The 22,019-nt window shown below is 53.3% G+C and overlaps 1 protein-coding gene across 3 annotated transcripts in view; it reads right to left on the bottom strand.

Annotated features, from left to right (window-relative positions):
• Nucleotides 1–6,242: 6,242 nt before the first annotated feature.
• Nucleotides 6,243–22,019, bottom strand: part of SRRM4 (serine/arginine repetitive matrix 4) — a 43,787-nt gene continuing 28,010 nt past the window's right edge. For 2 of the 3 annotated variants that reach the window (XM_086474360.1, XM_086474361.1), the window contains 7 exons: nucleotides 21,170–21,268; nucleotides 20,018–20,180; nucleotides 11,148–11,485; nucleotides 9,320–9,541; nucleotides 8,925–9,035; nucleotides 7,131–7,277; nucleotides 6,243–6,507 (listed from right to left, as the gene is read on the bottom strand). In XM_086474360.1, the coding sequence (XP_086330486.1) occupies nucleotides 6,243–6,507; nucleotides 7,131–7,277; nucleotides 8,925–9,035; nucleotides 9,320–9,541; nucleotides 11,148–11,485; nucleotides 20,018–20,180; nucleotides 21,170–21,268 (1,345 nt within the window). The remainder of the gene's footprint in view (nucleotides 6,508–7,130; nucleotides 7,278–8,924; nucleotides 9,036–9,319; nucleotides 9,542–11,147; nucleotides 11,486–20,017; nucleotides 20,181–21,169; nucleotides 21,269–22,019) is intronic. The other variant, XM_086474362.1, reaches the window with a different exon arrangement.

The raw sequence follows: 22,019 nt of genomic DNA, 5'->3' as shown, positions 1-22,019 counted from the left end.
GGAAGGGCACGGCCCCGAGGAGAGCACTGGCAAGCCCAAACGGTGACCTCCGTGGCGAGATGGCGGTGTTTCTGGCTGGGGCTCCTGGTGCCTGAACAGGGCAGGGGGATGCAAAGTGCCCAGCAAAGGGCAGCAAAAGCCTGGCCCAGCAGGGAAGGGAGAGCTGCCAGAAATACTAGCCCACAACCTTTTTTTGCTTCGGCCAGTGCCCTGAGGAGCCAGTCCTTGACAGCTGGGAGCGGAGGCACATGCCCTTCCCTGCAGAGCAGCTGAAACAACCCAAAATATCCCACCGTGCGCAGTCGGATCCAAAAGGAACATGACAAACAGGGCTGCGATGAGAAGGAAATACTGTCCGAACCTTTATTGGAACCCTTTTTCTAACCAGGCTAACAACGCAAATACCCCAGGAAGACCCAAGAATACAGGATGCGCTTCGATGGAGAGCAGAGGGAGCTTTACAATGAAGTGGAATGAACAGATGCGCCGGTGTCGTTTGGTAAGGAATCGGCCAACAGGCGAGAAAACAGAGACACCATTTCCCTCGTGGCTCTTCTCACGTCTTGGCTTTTGTTCGAAATATTCTCATTCCCCGGGTTTGGAAGGTGGAGAGCTGCCTCGGGGGCCGGTGAGGGTCAGGGTGTTGTTCTCTAGGCTACAGCCCCAAAATCGGGATGCTTGACTGCGAAGCTGTTGCTGCAGCAGCGGATGTACCAGGGCTTTGGAGACCCTCCCAGCCATGTGCAAACTGCCAGGTAGCAGCGAAAGTCATGAGAATGAGTTGTTCTCTGGTAAAGAGGTCATAACCCCTCGCTGGACACTAAGGGGCCAAGTCTTCACTTGGGTACCCGAATCAATCCCTTTCTCAAACCAACATCCTGACAGCCCCGAGGCGGAGCGCCCTGCAGCTCCTGGCCAGCCCCGCGGGAACAGCCCGGTGCTGGGCACTCGCCTGCCGGCGCCGGAGCCACGTCCACCCTCCGCCAGCCCGGGGCAGCTCTGCCCACGGAGCGCAAACACCTCCCACTCGGGTGAAGAGGACAATGACTGCGGCAGCGGGGCCGTGACCCCGGGGCGGGTGGTGGGTTTTAGCACAAGTCAGGCTCTGTTGAAAGCCGGGGGAGGATGGCTGCAGCAGGCTCCGGCTCATGCTGGAAAGGACAGGAGAGACCTCCCCTGGCCTGTCGTGGCCACCTTTCCTGAAGCTCACGTCTGGGCAAAGCTCCTGGTTCTGGCACAAATCTTGGGGAAAGGGGGCAAAGGAGGACACGGCCCGAGGACGAGGGTCTCGGGATGGTGCAGGGAGGGCATCCTTGCTTTCTGGAAGAGACCACGGCAAGTCACTTGAACCCTATATCTTTCCTCGCGTCAATGAAAGGGTGACAAGTGCCCCTTCCCCCCAATAACCACTGAGAGCCAAGAGAGGGGCAGGAGATCAGCGGTCTCCGGGGATCTTTGGCGATCCAAGCAGCCCTACGCGGCACGGAGGAAGAAGAGCAGGGTTGCTCCTCCACCACGGCCGGCCTGGCGCCTCTGAACGCCCAGCACCTTTCCATGGGGTTAGGATTTGTCCATAGAAGCTGGTCCAAGAAGATGAAGGATTTTCCCCTGCCTTGCTCGTCTCCATCTAAATGAGGTTCCTCCCTAACTCACTGGTGGTTGAGCTCCAGACGAGCCTAATTTGTCTGCCAGGTGCCCCCATGCCAGCAGGTGACAGCCTCAGTAATTCACCTCTCTGGTAACTTCTCTCCAGTGTATGTGGCAACACCTTAAAGGCTCCTGCCTTCAGGGACCCAACAGCAAGAGCCAAATAGCTTTTTTTAAAGTAATGCTCAATAAATAGAAGAAATAAATATTAAATATAGGCTAAGTCCTCTCAGCCTGTTCAATATATGTACAATGCATAGCAAAATAACAGTGATTGGCTGTTGCAGACAAGTTTGGTACAAATTCAGTCCCCCAAAACAACAAAAACGTTAAGAAAAGTCGCAGTCAATGTAAAGCAAAGCTCAGCCGAGTGCTGCAACCCGTGAAGAAAAGAAAGAACACAGCAGTGCTTTGAAAAACCCCCTTATCTTTGCTTTCCAGCAAACCTGCAAAGATTGCGTTGGGTTTTCCGGAGCCTGGCCCCAGCGCTGGGGTTGGGAGAGGAGGGGACGAGCCTCGCTGCGTGTGACAAACCCAGAGCCAAACTCCAGGGAGCGGGGAGAGCCGCCGGCACGCCGCCGGTGTCAGGGGGACGTTTGGGAGCAGGTGCCGCGACACGCGCTCTGCCGGGGAAAGGCAGCGGGGCGCTTGTGGGATGGAAATAAAACCGTGGGTGGGAAGGAGCCTCTGCGTTTGAGGAAAGCGAACCCCTCTGAGATAGGGCCTTCAAAAAATTCCCCGAGATACCTTCCTGAAGCCTCGAGGCTGCGGCCAGCCCTGGGCACCCCTCGCGCGGCCGACCACAGGCGAGCCGCGATTCACCACCACCGAAATGACCGAGCTGCCTTTCCACCGGGTGAAGGCTGCTTTTGGCAGAGAGCGCCAGCAGCAATCCCAGGTGCTGGATGCGGAGCAAAAAATCTCTAAGAGCTATGGACGAGGGAAACAACATTAAAAGAAAAAAAAAAGCAAAGCAAAGCGCTGGCGAAAGGCACAGAGACAGAAAAGCTCATGGGCTTCTGGCAAGGCGACAGAAAACCCAGTTGTCCGCTGACAGGGAGGGTGATGCTCCGGGTGGTACTAGAAATCTTAAATAGTTTAGAAAATAAATATCACCACTGAGGGAAACTCGTCTGTATGCGCACACGTGCACCTACACACGCACATGCACACACAGGCCCGGCCGGGTCCTGCCACCACGGGCTGGATTTTGCGAGCACCTTCAGCCCGGATCGCTCTCTCACGGCCTCATTTCTTTAGTTTTTCCATGGGTGGGTCCCTGCGGCGATAAACACGGCAGGGGAGTCCTGGCGACGGCATCCTCCCAGGGAAACCAGCGGTGCCTGTGCCGAGCAGCGCGGTTTCGGGTTGTGCTCTGGCGGCCGAGCCAAGGGAAACAGCGGCGGGGGCCAGCTGGCAGCCGGCCGGCGCGGGCAGGGACCGGGGCGAGAGTTCCCCGTGCAGCGCTGCGGACGCTCCGTGGCTCGGCCAGCCGGCGAGCAGACCCCCGCCGTGAGGTCCTAGACCCGTTTCTATGGCCACATCCATCGCGTTCCTGCACAAATCTAATGAGAAACCCTGGGGGTTTTAGCCCGTAAAACAGGCAAACGGCTCTGCCCGGCATCCCTCTGTCCGTCACACGCTCTCTGCCCTGCTCCAGAGAGCGCCAAGGGACACGTTGGCAGCAGCAGGAGTGACCGTCACTCCTCCGGCCACCTCACGGAGAGGGGCCAGCGTTGTAACCCTTTCCACGAGAACAGCGGCACGGATACATTCAGGCAAACAAATAGATTGGAAAATAACTTATTGTTCAAAAAAAAAAAAAAAAAAAGAAAAAAAGAAAGAATAAATAAATACTGGTAACGGTGACCACCTGCATCCATTCCGACACACAAAACCAGAATAATAACAACAATAGCAATAACAATAAATAAATAAATAAATAAATTAAGAGGTTCACTCCAACACAAGTCTGCTTGGGAAACCCCAGAGCGTTCAGCTGCCACGGACGGTGCAAGCGGAGGCAGTCCTTGAAGCATGGACCAGCCGGGCGGGTACGAGACCTGCCGTCAGCCCCGCGCAGCCCTCGGAGCCATCTCCATCCCGTGGTCGGCGGGTGCTTCGATCATCCATCCCCAGCCACGAGGAGCTCAAGTCAGTGTCGTGTTTGGCATTTGCACCAGTTGCACAAAGCTCCTCTTCTTTTCTTTCCTGGTTTTTGCCCTCCCGGCTCGCTGCTTCCTTGCTACAGATGCACGTGTGCGTTAGGGGGTGTTAAGGGGGGTGAGGCTGCTCTTGAAACGCTGGTGGATTTGGGGTTTGGGCTCCCACCACTGCCTTTGGGTCTTCCCGGGGAGCAGAAGGATGGGATGTTTCCGTGTCAAACTGGGAGAGACTCTTTGGGGAAGAAGCATGAGGTTTTCAGCCCTTTACGGGAAGGGAGTTCACTGCAGAAGACGGCCACGGGGCCGCCGTCAGGGCCAGCCCAGGAGGGCAGGCAGTGGCACCCCACTGCAAGAACACCCCATCTTTGATCTCTCAGCCACAGCCCTACCAGGAATGCTTTTCGCTGTGTCCTAGAAAGTGGCCTCCTGGGAGATGGAGACACACATCCCCACCAAGCCACTGACCGTACCGGTGCCCAGCTTTCTGCCTCGGCCACCCTCATCCTCAAATTACCTGCAGAGAGCAAGGCGGGGGATGAGGGACTGGGAAAAGGAGGGGCTTTGGGGGTTGAAGGCACAGGACAAGGGCGACCAGCAGTAGGAAGGATACTGGGAAAAAGTGACCCCGGCATAAAACATGCCCTTGTACCACCCAGGTGGAAACACACCCCACGCTGCTGTACCTTCCAACAAATAACAGGTTTGTGTGCTTGCTAAGGCCATCATCCAGCTCCACCAGAACACCGCATGGCTTGGCCTTCCTCCGCTTGCAGCTTTGCCCCTTTACCTGCTGCCAGGTAACCCCTGGGAGGGGGGGGGGGAGGTAATTTCTTTCTACCCCCTCTCCTCCTCCATCACATGCTGGTTCCACTTAGCCCTTTTCTGTGACACACCTCCTTGACTCATGAAGCCCAAACTCGTTAATAATCATGCAGGATGGAAGGGGAGGGGATGGAAAAAAGGGAGGGAAGGAAGTCTGAAGCCCAAATTAGCGTCTCTAAGCACCCAGGTGTTGTAAGAGAAAGAAACTCCTCAGCACCAGCTCAGCCTGTGCTGGGAGAAGCCTTTGTTACCCTGCAAAACACAGTAATTGCGCAGGCAGCTGGGCTGGCAGGGAGACAAAACCCCAGGGCCCAGGGCCGCCCAGGCGGGCAGGGCCCTCCTGCCGCTGCCTGCGGCTCCTTGGAAAAGCAGGCAATTAGCGGGGGGGGGGCCCTTTCTGTCCCCCTGCACTGCTCCATCCTCCCAGCGACCAACTGGGGCCCCAGTGCAGCCTGCTGCAGCTTGGCACTGGCCCCCGTGGAGCTGCTGGGGCGGCTAATCCTGCCTCAGGGTAGCCTGAGGGTCTCCAGGAGAGACTACGTCCTGAAATCCTCCTGGCACTGCTTAAACCTGCCGCGAGGAAGGGGAACCGGGGTCCCCTGGCTCATACAGTGCCCTTTCAATCCTGCGTGCTCTCACTGCACCCCACAGCTAGGCTCTCTCCCTACCTCCCTCCCAGTCCCACCAGCAGTGCACCCCGAGGGCAAGGCTCCCTTTAGAAAAACCTAAGCCCAGGCTGCAAGAGGGCTCCTCTGAGAAGGGGAGCCCATGGCCGCTCTCTCCCACGCCGTGGCCTGGCCCTCGGAGCACAGCGTGGCACCACCTCCCTTGTCCCTTGTCCCCCGTCGCCCCCACGTCCGCTCCAGACCTCAGCAGTTCGTTTGCAAGCAAGTCACAGCGCTGGGAGGGGGATAAAACCACCCTGCGAAAGATGACCCATGCCTGGTAGGAAAGGGTGGGAGAAAGAGACGGAATGGCCTTTTTTTCCACAGGAATGACGTCAGGAGGGATTTCTAGCCTTCTGTTTATAGCAGGGACTGGCTGACCAGCAATAAATAAATATTCTCTCATGGAAGAGGCCTGCTGCAGGGTGGGTGGAAACTCTGGAGGAAAGACCTGAGGGACTTGGTATTTGCCTTGGTGGGGACAGGTCACCCCCACTCATCACCAAAGCTTCCCAGCAAATTCCTCCCTAACTGGGTCTTTCCCTCCAACAGAAATTAATTTGCTGGTTCCCGGTTTGGCAGAAGAGCGAGGAGCTGGATTCTTTCCTTTGGACTAGCCGGTAGTGCTTTGGAGAGCGGCAGCGATGGGGAGATGCGGATGTCGGGGAGGATGGAGCAGGTCTGTCACGACAGACCCTCTTGTCAAGCACCGACCCTTCTTCCAGCCCTGGCCTGGCGAGCTGGGGCGGATCCACGCACTCGGCGGGGCGGCAAAGGGGCTGCACCGGGCGCTCGAGAGCTCTCGCTCCGAACTGGGGAAGGGGGACCCGGCACTGCCCCCACACCAGTATCGGGGGTGGTTGCTATCGACGGCCAGGTAGGTGGGAAGGAAGCGGAGGACGCCAGGAACTCGGAGGCGACGCAGTGCCGTGGGAGGCACTCCCTAGCGACGCAGGCTGTCGGAGCTGCCTCCTGAGTCATAGCTCCTGCTCCTGCTGCGGCTGCTCCTGGGGCCCGAACTCCGGCTCCGGCTCCTGCTCTCGGGGCTGCTGCTGCTCCAGCTTCGGCTGCGGCTCGTCCGGTAGCTGGAGTAGCTTCTGCTCCGGCTCGGGGAGCGGCTAAAGCTGCTGTACCAGGAGGAATAGCTGCTGGCGCTGCTGGAGGAGGAGGGACTGGGACGGTAGTAGGGGATGGGGCGTTTGCGGGCACTGTGGGAACAGAGACAAGGGGGTTACCAGCAACACAAGGATGGATTTGCTGCCGAAATCTCCAAGAAGCACTGTTTACTCTGCACAAGACTCCCCAAAAATGTGATTGTGTTTGTTTAAAAGGAAAAAAAAAAAAAAAAAAAAAAAAGGAAATCAGGTGGCTGACAGCCTTGGGGATTCAAACCACCCACCCCCATAGCCTGGGAATGTCTGAGGCTGGGCTCTGCTTGATGTTGCCCAAAGAGACCTCACCTTGAGGGTCAGAGTCAGTATTTGACTCTCTCTCTCCAGTTTGGGACATCTACCACAGGAGAGGGTGAAACAAAAAGCCAGCGAGGGGATGCTCCTGACATCTGACGGGCGAGTCCCTGCTCTGACTTCATCTGCCTTTTTTCTTCAGCTGTTGTAAACAAGACCCTGACCCCCCCCCAACCTCTCTCTGCCTCTAGCTGGAAAGCCCAAGCTCCAGGAGGCGTGAAAGGGCCTGCTGATCAGGCTCAGGGAAACTGGCCTCTCCCTGGAGAAACCTCCACTGGCAAGGGCTGGGGCCCAGGGACATCCCACGTCCCCCTAGGGAGGGCCAGCTGAGCCTGTCTCCAAACGACGGGACCACCTCCCCTTACCTCGTGATGCGCCGAGCTTCGAGGTGGCTGGGAGAGTCTCTCCTGCGCTTCCTCAGGGGTGAATAGGACCGCCGGCGCCGCTGCCGGTCACGCTCCCTGTGCGACTCCTTCTCGCTGGAGCCGTACTTGTGCTCTCGGTCACGGTCTCTGGGAAAGGCGCGGATTGGAAACGGTCACTGCTGGGTTCTTGTGGGGTGTGGAGGCAGTGACCCATGAAGGCACAGGTGAGCAGAGGACACTCAGCACCAAAAAGGGACTACTCAAAGCAAAGTGCTCTGCTGGCATCAGCCCTGTGCTCGCTTGGCTGGACAAAGATACGCTCATCTGGCTGGACAGATGGACACCCTCTAATTGCCTGGGGGGGTTTCAGCAGTGTCTCCTGGTGGCCCTGCGCTGCCAAGCTGCGATGCTTTCCGTGTAACTGTGTCTGTGGGTGCACTCTGTCTTTAGCTCTACTAAAATTGTTCTTGCTGGACGTGCTGCAGAAGCAGGAGAGAACAACCCTGCCAGCAGGTCCCACGTGAGCGGAGGGCCCCGGTATCCCTGCGGGGCTGCACTGCTCGCCAGGAGGAGCGCCCGGGTTGCTATGGTTTTCTCTTGTGTTAAATTCCCCTACTCGTCAGCACAAGCCCTTCGTGGAGTGCAGCTGACTTCACACACCCCGCTCAATGCCATCTGCAAAGCGACACGTTACAGGTCCAGGGCCGGATCCCTGCGTGCAGGAAATGTTCTCCTACACCGGTGAAGGGATTGTCACGGCCTGCAAGAGTCAGACTCCGGGAATGTAAAATTTAAGGGTGCAAAATGTTCGCAGCAGCAGAGATGTTACCAGAAAAACCTGCCCAAAGGCATCTCTAGGGCTGAGCTGTGAGACGTGTGTTTTCTATGGGGTGTGGAGGGAGTAGAGTCGCCTGGACATTGTTTCCCTCTGCCAGGCTGTGTGAGTGCCAGCGCGAGGGTACCCGGCCTCTGCCTGTGCAGCAGGGGACTTCCCAGGGCCTGACAGCTCTCCGGCAGAGCCGCAGCTCTGAAAAGCGGAGTGTCTTGCCCTGCTGCAGTAAGATCCCTTTCTGACAAGGGCTGCAGCCCTGCTGCAGGGGCTGGGGGCCGTCGCGGGCTCCTCGGGCGGTGAAGGCTGTGGGCGCACCCAACCAGAGCCTAACGCTCTGCCCGCCGTTCACACCAGCATGACAGAGAGGGGCGCTCCCCGGGTTTTCCTACGAGGCATCTCCCACTCGCGTGAGGCCCTGGCAAACAGCACTGAGCAGCCATCCGGGCACTCTCGGCTGCATAGTGTGTGTCCCCCCCGCAAGGGCTCAGAGCAGAGAACAGCCACTTCACCTGCCACACGCTCTAAGTATGAGACACCACGATGCTTCAAAGCCAGGGATAAACCTGGTCTCCTTCCCAGCACCCTACCCCCAAAAGCGCTTTGTGTGAAATTCCCCTGAACCAACGCAAGGCAGTCCTTGGCTATAGGAAATCCACTCTTCCCACAGAAAGCGAGAGGCTCATCTCTGGGCTTTTCCCTCTGCATCCAGCACCGGTTCTGGGGCAATAAATGGTGAGAAATTTCCACTGGACTGAGGGCCAACATAACATACTGCCATATGCCTGCCTTCGTGTCCCCTTGCTCCCTCTCACCCTGGCGCTGAGGACTAAAGTGCCCAATGAGGAAGCTGAGGGAGCAGTTTGGGGCTGGCAGAGGCCAACAAGTGTGCTGGAGGCCAAACAAGTGATGGAGGCAGCGGGAAAGCATGAGGCAGCAGAGAGCACGTGAGGAGGCAGCTGTACCTGCTAGGGCTGTAGCGGGAATAACTGGGGCTCCGACGAGGCCTTGAACTCCTGCTCCCAGGACTTTTTTTGCAGGATTTGGGGGAATAGCTGGGGGAACGCGAAGAAGACCTGGGGATAAGCAAGAACCATCAAAGAGTTAAAGACACTGGAGAATGAGGCTGTACCAGACTCCTCCAAGTCTGGGCTCAGGGGCGGGGGGGGGGGGGGAAGAGATGCCCCGTATTTCAGGGTCTCGGCTCAGCTCTGTGTGGCCAGTTCACTGCAAATCATGTGGAGCCCTAAGCAACGCTCCCCCCCCCAACCCTTACACCTCCCCCTGCAAGAAGCCTGCCAGCCTGTGAGAGTTAGACATTGCCCAGGGCCACAGAGACAGCAGTTTTGGCTGGCCTTACCTCTTTCCTGAAGAGCAGGACCTGCTTCTGGAATACCTGGGAGAGGCCTTGTGGTGTGAGGAGTGGGAGCGGCTGGAGCGGCTGGAGCCAGGGGAGGATCTGCCCGTGCTGGTGTAGGACTCGCTGCGGGAGCATGGCCTCAGCGGGGAGCTGTGGGTTGGGGATGGGAAGAAGTTTCGCTGCTTCTCCTCCGAACAGCTGAGACAGAAGGACAGGCACCCTCTGTGAACATATATTTGGACAGTCACTGAAGCTGTGGCTGAGCTGGGACTGGTCCCTGGCTGAGGGGAGCACCACACTCCAGCCGACAAGTACTCCCCTCCTCCCATTCCCCAGCTGGGGACAAAAAAGACCTTCCAGCTCCCCAGGCTGCTGTTGCAGGAGAGTGTGTGGGTCAGAGCCCAAGAGCTCACCCTCCAGGCTGTGCCAAGGAAGGGCTGTGGAAGAGGTCTTAGGGGCTGTGAGGGACAGCTCTTCTGCCCCATGCCCAACACATCAGAGATGTCTGGTTGGCAGAGCCTGGGTCAGGCCAGCGAGCAGTGCAGGTCCTGGGGAGCAAGCCAGGTGAGAAGTGCTGGAGCGAGGGAAAGCCAGAGCATGGCAGGGCACGGGCCTGTGCTCCAGCCTGGCTGTGGAGCAGCACAAGCGGGCACGTCCTGTTGCCTTTGGACAGAGCTACGTGTATTCCTCTGCTTCCAGAAGTGCCCTGGGTATGAACTGGGGGTTAGAGCCCAGCAACGAGGCAGCCTTCCAACACCCAGGGCCAGCTGCAATCCCAGCTCCACCCATATGAAGGCAGAGTTACCCCACTGGAGTCACAATGTGAGAAGGACATACAGCCCTAAAATTTTACCCTCTGACTGAAAATCGAGGGCTTGTTCTTCCTAACACCGGTTCCCCTGGCTCCCTCTTCTCTCTCATTCAGTGCTCCCACCCCCAGACCACATCCTGGCTCTCACTTTCAGCCTTTAAGACCCAAGGGCCTGAGCTGGAAGAGCTCCCTGACACCACTGCCTGAGCACAGCCTTGGGTACCAGCCACTGCGCTTCAGTGCCTTCATCCCCAACATCACCTGGCAAACCCCCAGGAACGGGAGGTGGTGATGGAGCCTGGCATCTACTCCCTTCTCCTGACGATCACCTGTGGCACCAGATGGTGGCTTAACTCCTGCCCCCAGCCCTGATGCCCTGTGGCCCCAGCGCACAGAGCTGCTGCTGGGTTATCCTGCAGCCAGCGAGTGCTTGCCCCTCCCTGTGCTCCCCATCTGCCGGAGATGCTATCTTGTCACCCAGGACCAGTCCTGAACGAGCTGGGAAGGGACAGGCTGGATTTGGCTCACTGGACAGGTGAAAGAGCAGCCCATAATGGTTTTAGTGGAAAAGAACCCCGCTTCCCTTCCCTGCAGTAAACAAAGGGGGACGATTAGCCTGGTAACCCCCGATGCACCTTTCAGATTTTGCCCAGAAGGGCCAGAGATTCTTTTCTCTGACATGGTCACATCCAGCTGAGCAGGGATGTGTTCAGGACACGGCTCGACCCAGGGCCAAACCCTGCATTAGGCTCATTAATGCCAGAAGAGCAGGCACAGGCAATGCCCAGGAGCGTGACGGATGGGTTTTCATCTTCCTCCTCAGGCTACAGGATTGGTCATTGCTGGGTTCTGGACTCCAGACTGGCAAGACCGTGGGTCTGATTCATATCTAACTGCCTCCAGACCACAAGAACATCCCTGCCAGCTCACCGCTGCAACTGGCGAGCGGGCAGGAGATACAGAGCAACAACGTACCAGGTACTGGGCTGCCAGCAGCAGCTACTGGTAATCACTGACCTTCGGTCTTGTCCCTGGGCATCTGGAGACAGATTTTCCAAAGCTGTTCCCTTGGTCTGGGAAAAGCAACTGGTGAAGGAATTTCCTGAATCAGAGCTGTTACCGCTGTTGGCCAGTTTGGGCTTCCCGGACGAGAAGGCATGGCCAAAGCCATCATGGACTAGACTTCTTTTCTCCTGGCTGTCCTTTGACCTGGATGAGCTCGTTTGAGTGGAGGGAGGGGAGGAAGTATCGTTTCCTGAGTCATATTCATGATACTCTCCGTTCTGGCTGGCTAGGTTGCCAGGCGGGCTGTCTGTTTTGGTAAAGAGGTCAGCAGAAGACCCTGACTGAGAGATCTGAAAGCAAAAAAGCCATTTGGCATTGTTTGAAGGGTTTTTTTTTGGGGGGGGGGTGTTTGTTTTTGGTTTTACTTTGCTTTTTTTTTTTTAAAATAAACTCAGAAATTTTACCATCATGATGCACTGAAACAAAAGGAAAGGAAAGAAACAAAGTAAGAAAGAAAGAAAGAAAGAAAGAGAAGAAAGAGGAGAAGAAAACAAAAGCACATATCCCTGAAAGAAATCCACAGTAAGAAGAAACTTCTTTTCCCCCTGCTATGATAATGGGAAGATTCAGAGATCATGCAAAGAGTATCAGCATGCGATTCATGTTGAACAAAAGAGTTCGACAAAGTAAACGGGCAACCAAAGAATCAAAATAACTAACTAAAAATAGGTATAACAGAGGACAAAGCCCTTATTTTACCTTAAAGAGGGGGAGAGAAAAAAAAAAAAGAAATGGGTATATACAAATAAAAAAACCTACACAGTCCTTGGAAAGAAAACAAAAATGAAACAAAATCTTAAATGAGGGAATTTAAGCTTCCTTAATAAAGAGGCTGAATGAATGTCACTAAAATAAGCAAAGAAAAATCAAATCAAATTAAGGGCTTCTGTACAAAGTAAAAACTGGCGAATAAACAAGCTTATCACTTTGAAACTAAAAAAGAAAAAAAAAAAAAGAAAAAAGGAAGGGGGAGGGGAAAAAAGAAAAAACCCTCTGGAAATAAAAGGTATACAGATACTTCTTTGTGTGCTTTTTTCCCCCTGAAGAAGATACAGCTAATGCGCTCGAGTGACCTCTAATAAATTCCCTGGTGTCTTGCGGATAGCATCCACTTACCCATCAAGAACTCCTCCTTTAGTAGGTAAGGTGTAAGAAAAAAGGAAGAGCGGGCAACATAAGTCCATCATTAGAGTCTCAAATTACATGAAAAAAACATAAACTCTCGCTTCAATCCACACTGCCAACTGTTCGCTCGCCTCCTCTATGCAAATGTCACGACTGTTTTTTGTCTGCTTGCTTGTCTCCCTTATTATTCATTTTGTTTCCTTCTGCTTTAAATCAGGCCCTCCAGCCCGTTCCTGGAGGCTGATAGCTTGTGCTGAAAAGTCGCAGCTTGCACTAAATCCCCTTGGGTTTCATGGAAGTGACAAAGGGAACTCAAGTGAGGGAAGAAGTAAAAAAATAAAGTAGAGGAGAAAAAATATCCCCCCCCTGTGCTGCGCTGGAGACCTATGGGGAAGGGGATGAGGGCCCTGCGCTCCTGCCAGCCTCTGCGTGGGGGTTCAGCCATATTCTGGCTGGATTTTGGTGCATTGCTGGCCCCAACAGCACACAAGGACCCCAAACCCACACAGGTTACCCTCGGCAGGGCTGTTGTCTGGGACCCTGAGCACCACCAAGGGGATTTACACCATTTGAGTATTTTATCGTTCAGTTTTAACTCCACTGGCTGTTACCTGAGCCAGTCCAGGAATGTACCGGCGCTGGGAGTGAGACTAACATCTGCCCTCGCAGTGGGGTGAGAATTAGGGCCAAACACAGTCCCAGCACATCTGCACTCTCGTGTGGCCTCCTCCTCTTTCACTCTGATGCTCTGCTCTCCTCATTCCCACCCGTAAGGTTTGGTCCAGGGTCCTCGGAGCATGGACACATAGGTTTGGTCCCCCCTGCTCAGGATAGTCCTCCAACAGGTTCCCAGCAAGCTGTGCTCCCTCAAACACCTGCACACGTCCTCACGCCACGCTCTGGGGGGCACAGTGCCCTCCCTCTGTGCCACGCTCTCCACACTGCGGGCCTGGGCCATGCCCTCACAAACCTGGGGTATTCCGAGCCGAGAAAAACCACATTGCAATGTTGGCAAGATCTCAGGGAGCAGGGAAGAGCTGGATCAGCCGTCACACGGCAGGGACAGGGACAGTCCCTTTGGAGAGCTTAGCCCTGGACCGGCTGAGGCTATTTCTCATCCGCAGAGGGGCTACAGACCCAGCCGGTGTCACTGCTTACGTGGAGCTCCTTCATCCCATCAGATGGTGCCTCCACATCCACCCTCCCGCCCACGGCATCTGGTCTGTGTCCCTGGGCAGGGGGGCTGCTCTCGACCTAGTTCAGGAGGTGCTAACTGGGACAGGGACGGCTGACTCAGCCGTGTTCTGAACCAGCAGCGAGTGAAACCAGTCCGGCACTGCCGACACACAGGGCGGCTCTCAGCACGCAGCCTGCAGGATGGGGAGCTGCCCACCACATCCTCGCGCTCCGAAAATACCTGGAGTTGGAGGATCTCCAAGTACTTCCTATGTTGCCAGGGAGGGAGGCATAACTGCTTCTGGGATAAGGGACAGAGGCACAGGAATTCATTCATCCCAGCAAATCCATACTGGAGCTGGGGACTCCCCCGTCCCCAGCCCATAACTTCTAAGCCACGCTCAGTCCTAACTCGGAGGCATCAGGAGCCCCAGCAGCAGACCTGGGAAATGAAGTGATCCTTCTTCACTAGCCAGCTTGCACCTTCAATGCAGAAGCCCTGGACAGAGCAGAATGTTCTCTCCCAAACGTTCCCAGCTAGGAAGGAGTGGAAACACACATTGCAAGTCCTCATTTCAGCATCTGGTACTGCTCCTTGCTGCTTCTCAGCTCTAGCACTTCTCTACCAGTCCTTGTTCACTCCAGGAGAAATTAGAATGTCAGAGGAGCAAAAGAGAGCTGGGTACCCAGCTCCATTTTTTAACCAGTTCTTTCTGAAACCCTGATGCCACATCCAGAACTCCAAGAGGACTGGCCTCCTCACTAAAGGACAACCTTGCTCTCCCCAACCACATCCCAGAAGATACAGGGTTGCACTTTCAAATATGGCCACCAGGTATTTTTTTAAAAGATGGGTTAAGGCTTGCATTAGGTCTGAACCCTAACCCACAGACAAACAGCTTTTGGCTGCCTTTCATTTACAGGCATAAAACCACCATGCGAGGTATTCCCTGGCAACAGAGGTAGGAAAGGCCTGGAGCAGTCACGGGGCTGCTCCGAGGGACGCTGACCCCAGCGTCGCGCATGCAAACACTTTGCTTCTGTTTCATCCTAGTCTAAACCAAAAGGCCTTTATTTCTGCCAAGAAATACTGCGGTTTCTTAGCATTTATAAAACAGCTTTTAAGACTGCCGCTGGGACCTGGGATGCATGTTTTTTGCCTTGCCTTCACTGAAGTCTGCCTTCAAAGTAGCGACTGTTGTCAGCACATCACAAAATCTGTCAAATGACCGGGGGATCAACAAGCTCCTCTGTAGCTCAGCGTCTGTGGTAGCAGCACTCTGGGAAGAGGCAACATGTGGATATCAGTGAAACATGGAGCCCACAGTCCTTGTGAGGGCTGGAGGGTCTGGCTGAGGCAAGGCAGGTGCTGGGAGGGGGGGACACAGCAACTTCCCAGCCCCACCACCTTGGGGCAGCAGGCTACAGCCAGTAGCTTCCTGCAGGCTCCGGGGGAAATTTCAGTCCTGTGGCAAGAGCCAGGACAAGCTTCAAAGTGCTCAACTTGCCTGTCTGCTCAGACAAATTCCCCGTCTGACAACCTTGACTTTGCTTCTGGTCCCATTTTACTGCTTCTGAAAGTCATGCCAGCCACACAAGATGGAAATGGAGCACCACATCTGAAAACAGCGTGCGGAGCTCAAATGAATTCTAATGGCTTTTTATTTTTCTAGGGTGTCTTAAAAGAGTCTGCTCTTTCATGAATCTAATTTTCTCTATGTGAACATTTGGATTCCCTCCCACCCACACCCCCCCCCCAATAAGTAATTAAATAATCTCAGTGAACTTTGCTTCCTCCAGCTTTCAGCAGGGGACCTACTGCTGCCCTCAAGGGAACCCAAGATAGATATTTATTGGATTTTTTTTGTTTCAAATCATTATTTAATCAAGATGAAGGGAGAGTAGAAATGAGGCCCTCACTCATACTCCAGACTGTAATTTTGAGTGCCATCCTAGACCAAAAGGCAGTGCAGCCTAATAGGTTACAAAAATACAATCACTACTCATCTTCCAATTAAACTGAACAAGTTCATTTACTGGGCTGCAAACAGCCTTGAGGCAAGAGATGACTATACATTTTTTCAGCCATAAGGGGACTCAGCCCCATCAACGAGCAGCGTGGCACAGCTTCACTTATAGTTGGAAGATTTCATTCTTGCGTCTTTTTTCCCCTCTCGTTTCGCAACTCGCTTCAAAGTGGAGTTAATTTCTTTCTCAGAGGTGCAGGATGCCTCCCTTTCTCTCTTTTTTTTTGTGCATTGTAATAATGAAAGGAATCAAAAACTTGCATCGCTGACCCCAGCAAGCCTTGCTCTCAGCAAGGGCCCGGCAGCCATCTGCCAAGGAGCTGCCGGCCCTGGGAGCAGGACTGCTGAGAGGGGCTGCTCGGGGGGACGGGGCTGTGCGCCTGGGCTGGGGGGAGGTCTTCACCTGGGGGAAATGGGCTCACCTCTGCTGACGATTTGCCCCAGCTGAAAAGCCAACTTCTTATTGAGTACAAAAAAATAGCAGTGCTATAGGAATACAATATAATGCTTTTTTGCGCAATTATGAATCCCTGATTCAAAGAATATTGAGTGGAAAATACTTTTTTTTTTTTTTCTTTGCTAGATGGGGAGTTCAGAGTGAGGCTTTCTCTGTCACAAGGGCTCAGCTAAGTCCAGGAGTATGGAGGCAATGATACAACTGTCCCTGCAAGGTCAGACCTTGGGCTATTTGGGGCTGGATGGAAACACTGCTGGGCAACCTGGCTCACAGACCCACTGCTGGGGGGTAAACCCACGAGAACGCCAGGCAAAGGTTTGTTCCCTTTGCAAAGACTCTTTCCAGCCTGCTGGGCTGCAGCCAGTGTGTGAGACACAGGCCAGGGTGTCCCCACCTCGGCTCGGGCCGGGCTGGCACTACTTTGGAGCAAGGTTTGCCTTCCAGCACCTCCTTTGGTACCTGGTGTACAGCACAGACCTCCAACGGCTGCAGCCATCCCTCCTTCACCCCAGGCTGCTGGCCTCCCTGCAGTCCTAGAGCTGAGCTGTGAGTTTACCAGACGATAACCAGGGGTAGCCTCAATCCCCTGGCTGGGAGGGGAGAAAAAGAAAAGCAAAAAAAAGCAAACAACTTCCATGTTTATGGAAGGCTCTGCCTCTCTGCTCTTTAAGGGCCCATTTTCTTTGGTTTTGTTTGCTGCCAGAAACATGCTGCCTAACAGTGACAACAATAGCTTTTCCCATGTAAAGCAAAACCCAGGCTAGAAAACAGAGAGCAACAGCAAGCCAATATGCCGGTCTGCTGCAGGGTTTCCTGAGCCCTCCTGCACACCCCGTCCCAGCCCCTGCGCAGTATTTCCCCACTTCTACTTTTCTGCAGACACACGAGCACGAAGGAAAAACAGCATCGTTTGAAACAGCGGTACCCCACTGAGCCTCACTGACAATCCGGCTCAAGCCTGTGCTAATTTGTGACACTGTAAATGAGTTTCAAGGGAAGGAGCTGGCAAAGACAGCGCGTGCAGCGTGCGGTTATCTCCATCGGGTACAACAAAGGCAATTAGAGTCATACCCTGCAGGTATTTATATTGCACCGTTCAACTGGAAGCGCAGTGGCACGTGATACATCTGTGTTGGTGCGGGTTAGGGGTATTCTGTTCAAAAAAAAAATAGATGCTGCATATTACCCACAGTCTCTCTGCATGCTGAGGCACAGATCCACAACCCTGATCTCAAGAGGTGGCTATTGCAGCCGCGTGGCATTAAAGGGAGAATGAGAGGGAGAAGCTTGGAAATTCACTGCCAAGAAGAAGAGTAGCAGGGAAGCTTGGGGTGGTTCTGCATGTGTGCATGCGTGTGGATGTGTGCGTGCATCAACTTATGCATAAAGGCAAGAGGGCAAGAAGCAGCAAGGTGGCTGCACGGGCAGGGTGCTATTTTCTATGCTTTATCCCTCAGAAATTACAGGTAGACCTAGTTAGAAACTGTGGCTGTTCCAGTAGAAAGGAAGGAAAACAGCCTGGGGGGTGGCAGAATTGACCACAGAATGCTTTAAATTTTCAGAAGAGAACCAGTAGAATAAGAATTGGCTTAAAAAGCAAAAATCTTTGATTTGGAAGCGCTATAGCATTACCTCGTGGGAGCTTGTGTACTGCTTCTCTGGGTCTGCTCTGCTCGTTGGGATCCTCCCTGCACAACCCCTTCCCTTTGGAGATATGACAAGGCACCTCCCCAGGTAAAGGCGGTTTGGCTTGGAAGCCCAGGCCAGAGGGAAGGGTCGGGAGTGTGACACACCACCCTCCATAGAGGACAAACTCCATCGTTTCTGAGTGCCAGTTCTGGAATTTTCCACAAAATCGTTTCTTTTTCAGTAATTTTTTTTTTTTTTTCATATGTGATCAACATTTTCTGCAAGAGCAAATTCTCATTTCTAACACATCCAGGCTGCTCTCAAAGTAAATTCTGACAGAACTAAGCTTATTTATAGAGCAACCATTTAACTCACAAAAAGGAGAGGCATCAAAGACTTGTGTATAGTCATTAATAAATGAGACTAAAAGTTCCTGTTCCATTCTTCCCTTGCCAGTTTTGAATACCTGATATTTAATGACATTATTCAGAAAAATTTCAGGGGCAGCACTTAACCAGGGGCTTCAATTTAAACAAGTGCTTAAATGTGCTCTTGAATGATGTCCCAAGAGAGCATACTTCTTTTTGGGAACAAAGGACACCAGTGGGTTGCATAGTAAAGGTACTGATGCCTTTTAGTCATCGAAATATTTGCCTGTGTTTTTAACCCTCGCTAGAAAGAATGCAGCAGGGGCCTGGAGACTTTTGCTTTGCATCCGCCTCCTGCATCTGTAACTGTAAAGCTCCAATTTTCCCTGCCCTGCAGCTTGTGTGCTCGTTTACCCCGAGTGAAGCAAGCCGAAAGGGGAGTGCAGCATGCTTGAGTTTAGCTCATTTTAAAGCTTTCACAATTTTAAATTGGAGTTTACTCTTGCTCAGGGAACAGAACAGCTGGCAGTCGGCCTCACAGGACTCGGGGAGCCTGGCTTCAGAGAGAGGAAACCTAGTACCAATTAAAAACCAGGCTTAGACTTGAAAACATTTCTGTAAAATACGCAGCTTGAACCAAAACACACCCTGGTGACATGACGCCATCTTTGGCTGGTTGCTTTTTGGGAGGAGCCCTTACTCATTCCTACCTTCCCCAGTTGACAGAGGGCAACACCCCAGGCTCACGGCAATAAAATCTTTGTACCTCGTGACCCTTTCTTTGCACGTGCGCGCACACACACGCATCTAAGCGCGGTGTGCAAGTTCTGCTCTTCACTCTACCTTATATGGTTTTAGAAGCAATGACTCACGTATGCACTACACGCTCAGTAGATGCATATAATGAGAGGAAATATGCAGATCTATGATATCGAGAGACAGCTTGTGCCTGTCTGCACCCAGGTATCATCTCTGTGTATTTTGATCGGAATGCTGTCTGTGAAGGTGAGCAGATAGATATGAGATAGTGCCAGCAAGATGAGAGACTATCTCATATCTGTCGTGGCTACTGCATGTGGCTGAGCTATTTCCAATTGATGACTGGGCCTAAAGGAGAAAACCAGTTCCCCACTACGTACCACTCCAGGGCTTGGAGGTCTCTGTACTCAAGGCGGCTCTAACGTTACACATCCACACATGTGAGTGCCAGGTTCAGCACTACCTTGAGTGCTATGTAGCAGTTTATCCCTCCAGAATGCCTATCGGATATTAACACCACAATCAAAGAACATCACACCTCTGTGTTGCAGCTACTGGGAACAAAGGGGAAACACACCATGGAAAAGGAAGACTTCATCTCAGTCTGCATCTAATATTCCTCTCCATCTCTTGCTCCCCCAATTCTAAGGCATGTATTATATCACCTCTTTCCATGTATATGGAAAAACATCCCAAGGCACTGAGCCTGATTTTACCCTTGGCTGCACATGCAGTTCCCATTAGCATCACTGAGAACTGCTCCTAAGTTCTGAATTTGGCCCCTGGGCTTGTCAGTCCAGATCCTAGAAGGATCCTGATAGTCAGAAAACATCCCCTGCCAATAATCACCAACTCATTAAATGTAAATGTTTGTTTTATATATTTTTGACTCCCTTTCTTCCCCTGAAGAACTAAACTTTTGGACATGAAGACCAGTGAATTAAGTTCACATCCAGCTGAGCAAAGACTGCATAACAAAATTCCCTGTAAAATATCATTGCTGGAGGCCACTTTTTTTTTTGGTTAAATGTCCTCAATTCATTATTCATAGGCTAAAGCCTTCGCAAATTTCCCCCCTCTCCAGCCCCACCCTTGGTGTGAAAGTGCTGAAGGAAGGAATGACTTTAAATACATTGGAGAACAGCACTATTAATAAATAATACAGTTTTAGCCAACTTTGTCTAACATAGCTATAATTGAGTTATAAAAATTTCATATCCGATTTCTTGCCCAGACTCCTGTGGCTAGTTCAAGCAAAGCAGCTCAGCATCTAATACTTACGACTTCCTTTGGAGACAGGAAGCTGTAGAGCGGGAGGGTTTGGCTGGCTTTTTGGCTGGCTTGAACCTCTGCAGAGGAGCTTCGCTTTGCCATGATCTTTGAATGGTGCCGGGAGTGTCTTCGCCGTGTTTTACGCCCTTCCTCCCGAGACCTGGCTCTGTGCCTCCAGAAGAGATGAACAGCCAAACCGTTATTCCTCGGTATTGCAGGAACGCCCGTTACCAGCTCCATGCAAACTCTTGGCAGCTCTGTGCTAGGCCATTGCATGTGAGAGAAAGTCTTCCACATGACTGCTCTGTGGAGTCATGATGGAGAGAAAAGGCAGGGGGAGTTTGCTTTTCTACTTCTTTAACAAAGTATTTTGCATCCAGGCTTTGGACCCGAACCTCAAATTTCAGCTCCAATTCATGATTTTATGGTGGCTCAAGGCAAACCGTGCTTCCACAGAGTCTTGAATGTCCCCGTGGTAACACACCTCCAAGAGAAGACCTGTTCTGCTCCTGCATCTACAGCCCTCCAACTGATGGCGTTCCTCCCCCCACTGATCATCAGCTTCTCATAAGAAAATTCCCAGTAGTCAGGAGGAGTGAAGCGGGATAGCGGGGGTGGCTTGTTCAAGTGCTTTCAGAAAACGTGAAACACGAACTCATGATGTGTATAAACTAAGCAACTTGCTATTGCAGCGATGCCGAGTCTAGCACCAGCATACACTTAGCTGGCCCCAGGATGCATCTGTCATCCACAGGACAGAGATTTTAATCAGGTCAAAGACAGTGGCTACAGGTTGCCATGGGCAAATTATTTCCCTTGCTACTATCATGTTTAAGGGTTTCCTGAGACATCAGCAATACAGAGCCCTTGGGCTGGGGGAAGGGAGACTAGGCTGGAATCAGCTGTCACGGGCTGATCATTGGCCACGAGGATTAGAAGTGACTGCTGGACTGAAAAGCTGCAGCCACCGCTCCTTGAGGCAAAACCCTTCCGTGTCCAAGACCGTAAGCAGCTCAACCCCTGGGTATGTGACATAGCTGCTACCAACTGGGATGTGGCTCTGCACGGAGAGTCTGTGGGTCAGTCAGGCTATTGCACTCACACCCTTGAGCCCACCAGGAAGCGTGGCAGGACACTTGGCTCAGGGAGCGGCGACGTTACCTGCTTCGGCAGCTGGGGGAGTGGGAGTCGGAGCTCTCTGAACGAGAGTGGCAGTGGCGGTGGCGATGGCGGTGAGATTTCCGTGTGCGCCCACGAGAGCTTTAAGAAGCAGAGGAGAAATACACGGTTAGGCTAGCAGGCTGGGGGGTGCAAGAGCCAGCAGCTGGAGGCTGAAGTCAATAACATTCGAGTCAGAAAGGAGATCTGTGTTTTAAACCAAAGCGATTGGCGTATGAAACGTCGGCAGGACACCAAGGCATGAGAAATCCTCCACCCCTCCACAGCTACACCGACATTAAGGCAAACCATCTGACCAAGATCTCCGCTAGCGTTTTAATGACAAGCTATTCGGTTGGCTCTGTGGCCTGCTGGGGGAAGATCTATGGACCCGCACGCAGGAGTGCGGCAGACAGCACCAATCCTTTCTGCTTTCAGGAGCTAAGTTCTTGCCTGCTCACCTGCTTGCCCTTCATCCGGCAGCCTACCCTAAGACAGCCAGAAAACAGCCTGGGACCTTCCCATTGCTGAGCCTCGTTGTCCCTCCAGGCAACCCATCGCAAAGTTCCAACCCTCGCCCTTCTTGCTCCAACTCTCTCCGCAGGGCAGGCTCCCTGTTAAAAAGCGGATGCAGGACAGGCTCCAAACAGCACAGCACGCTGGGTAACAGCCAGCCTTCCCCAGGCTCGCCAGGTGGGAGGGTCTAGCCAGTCCTGTGGGCAGCTCTTGTGGCTGCTCCACAAACATGAAGCACAGCTCCCCTAACTGCAGCTTGCCCTAGGCACAGCTCCTGCCTGAGGGGCAGGACCATTTTACCTGGCTTCTTCTAGGTGTCCAGTCACTGCTGCTTCCT

The sequence above is a fragment of the Leptosomus discolor genome, chromosome 16 (genome assembly GCF_034619465.1).
Source record: "Leptosomus discolor isolate bLepDis1 chromosome 16, bLepDis1.hap2, whole genome shotgun sequence".
In the NCBI taxonomy this organism is placed as follows: Eukaryota; Metazoa; Chordata; class Aves; order Leptosomiformes; family Leptosomidae; genus Leptosomus; species Leptosomus discolor.
Note: the sequence above shows the minus strand (reverse complement) of the source record. Positions and strands in the feature narration are given on the sequence as shown.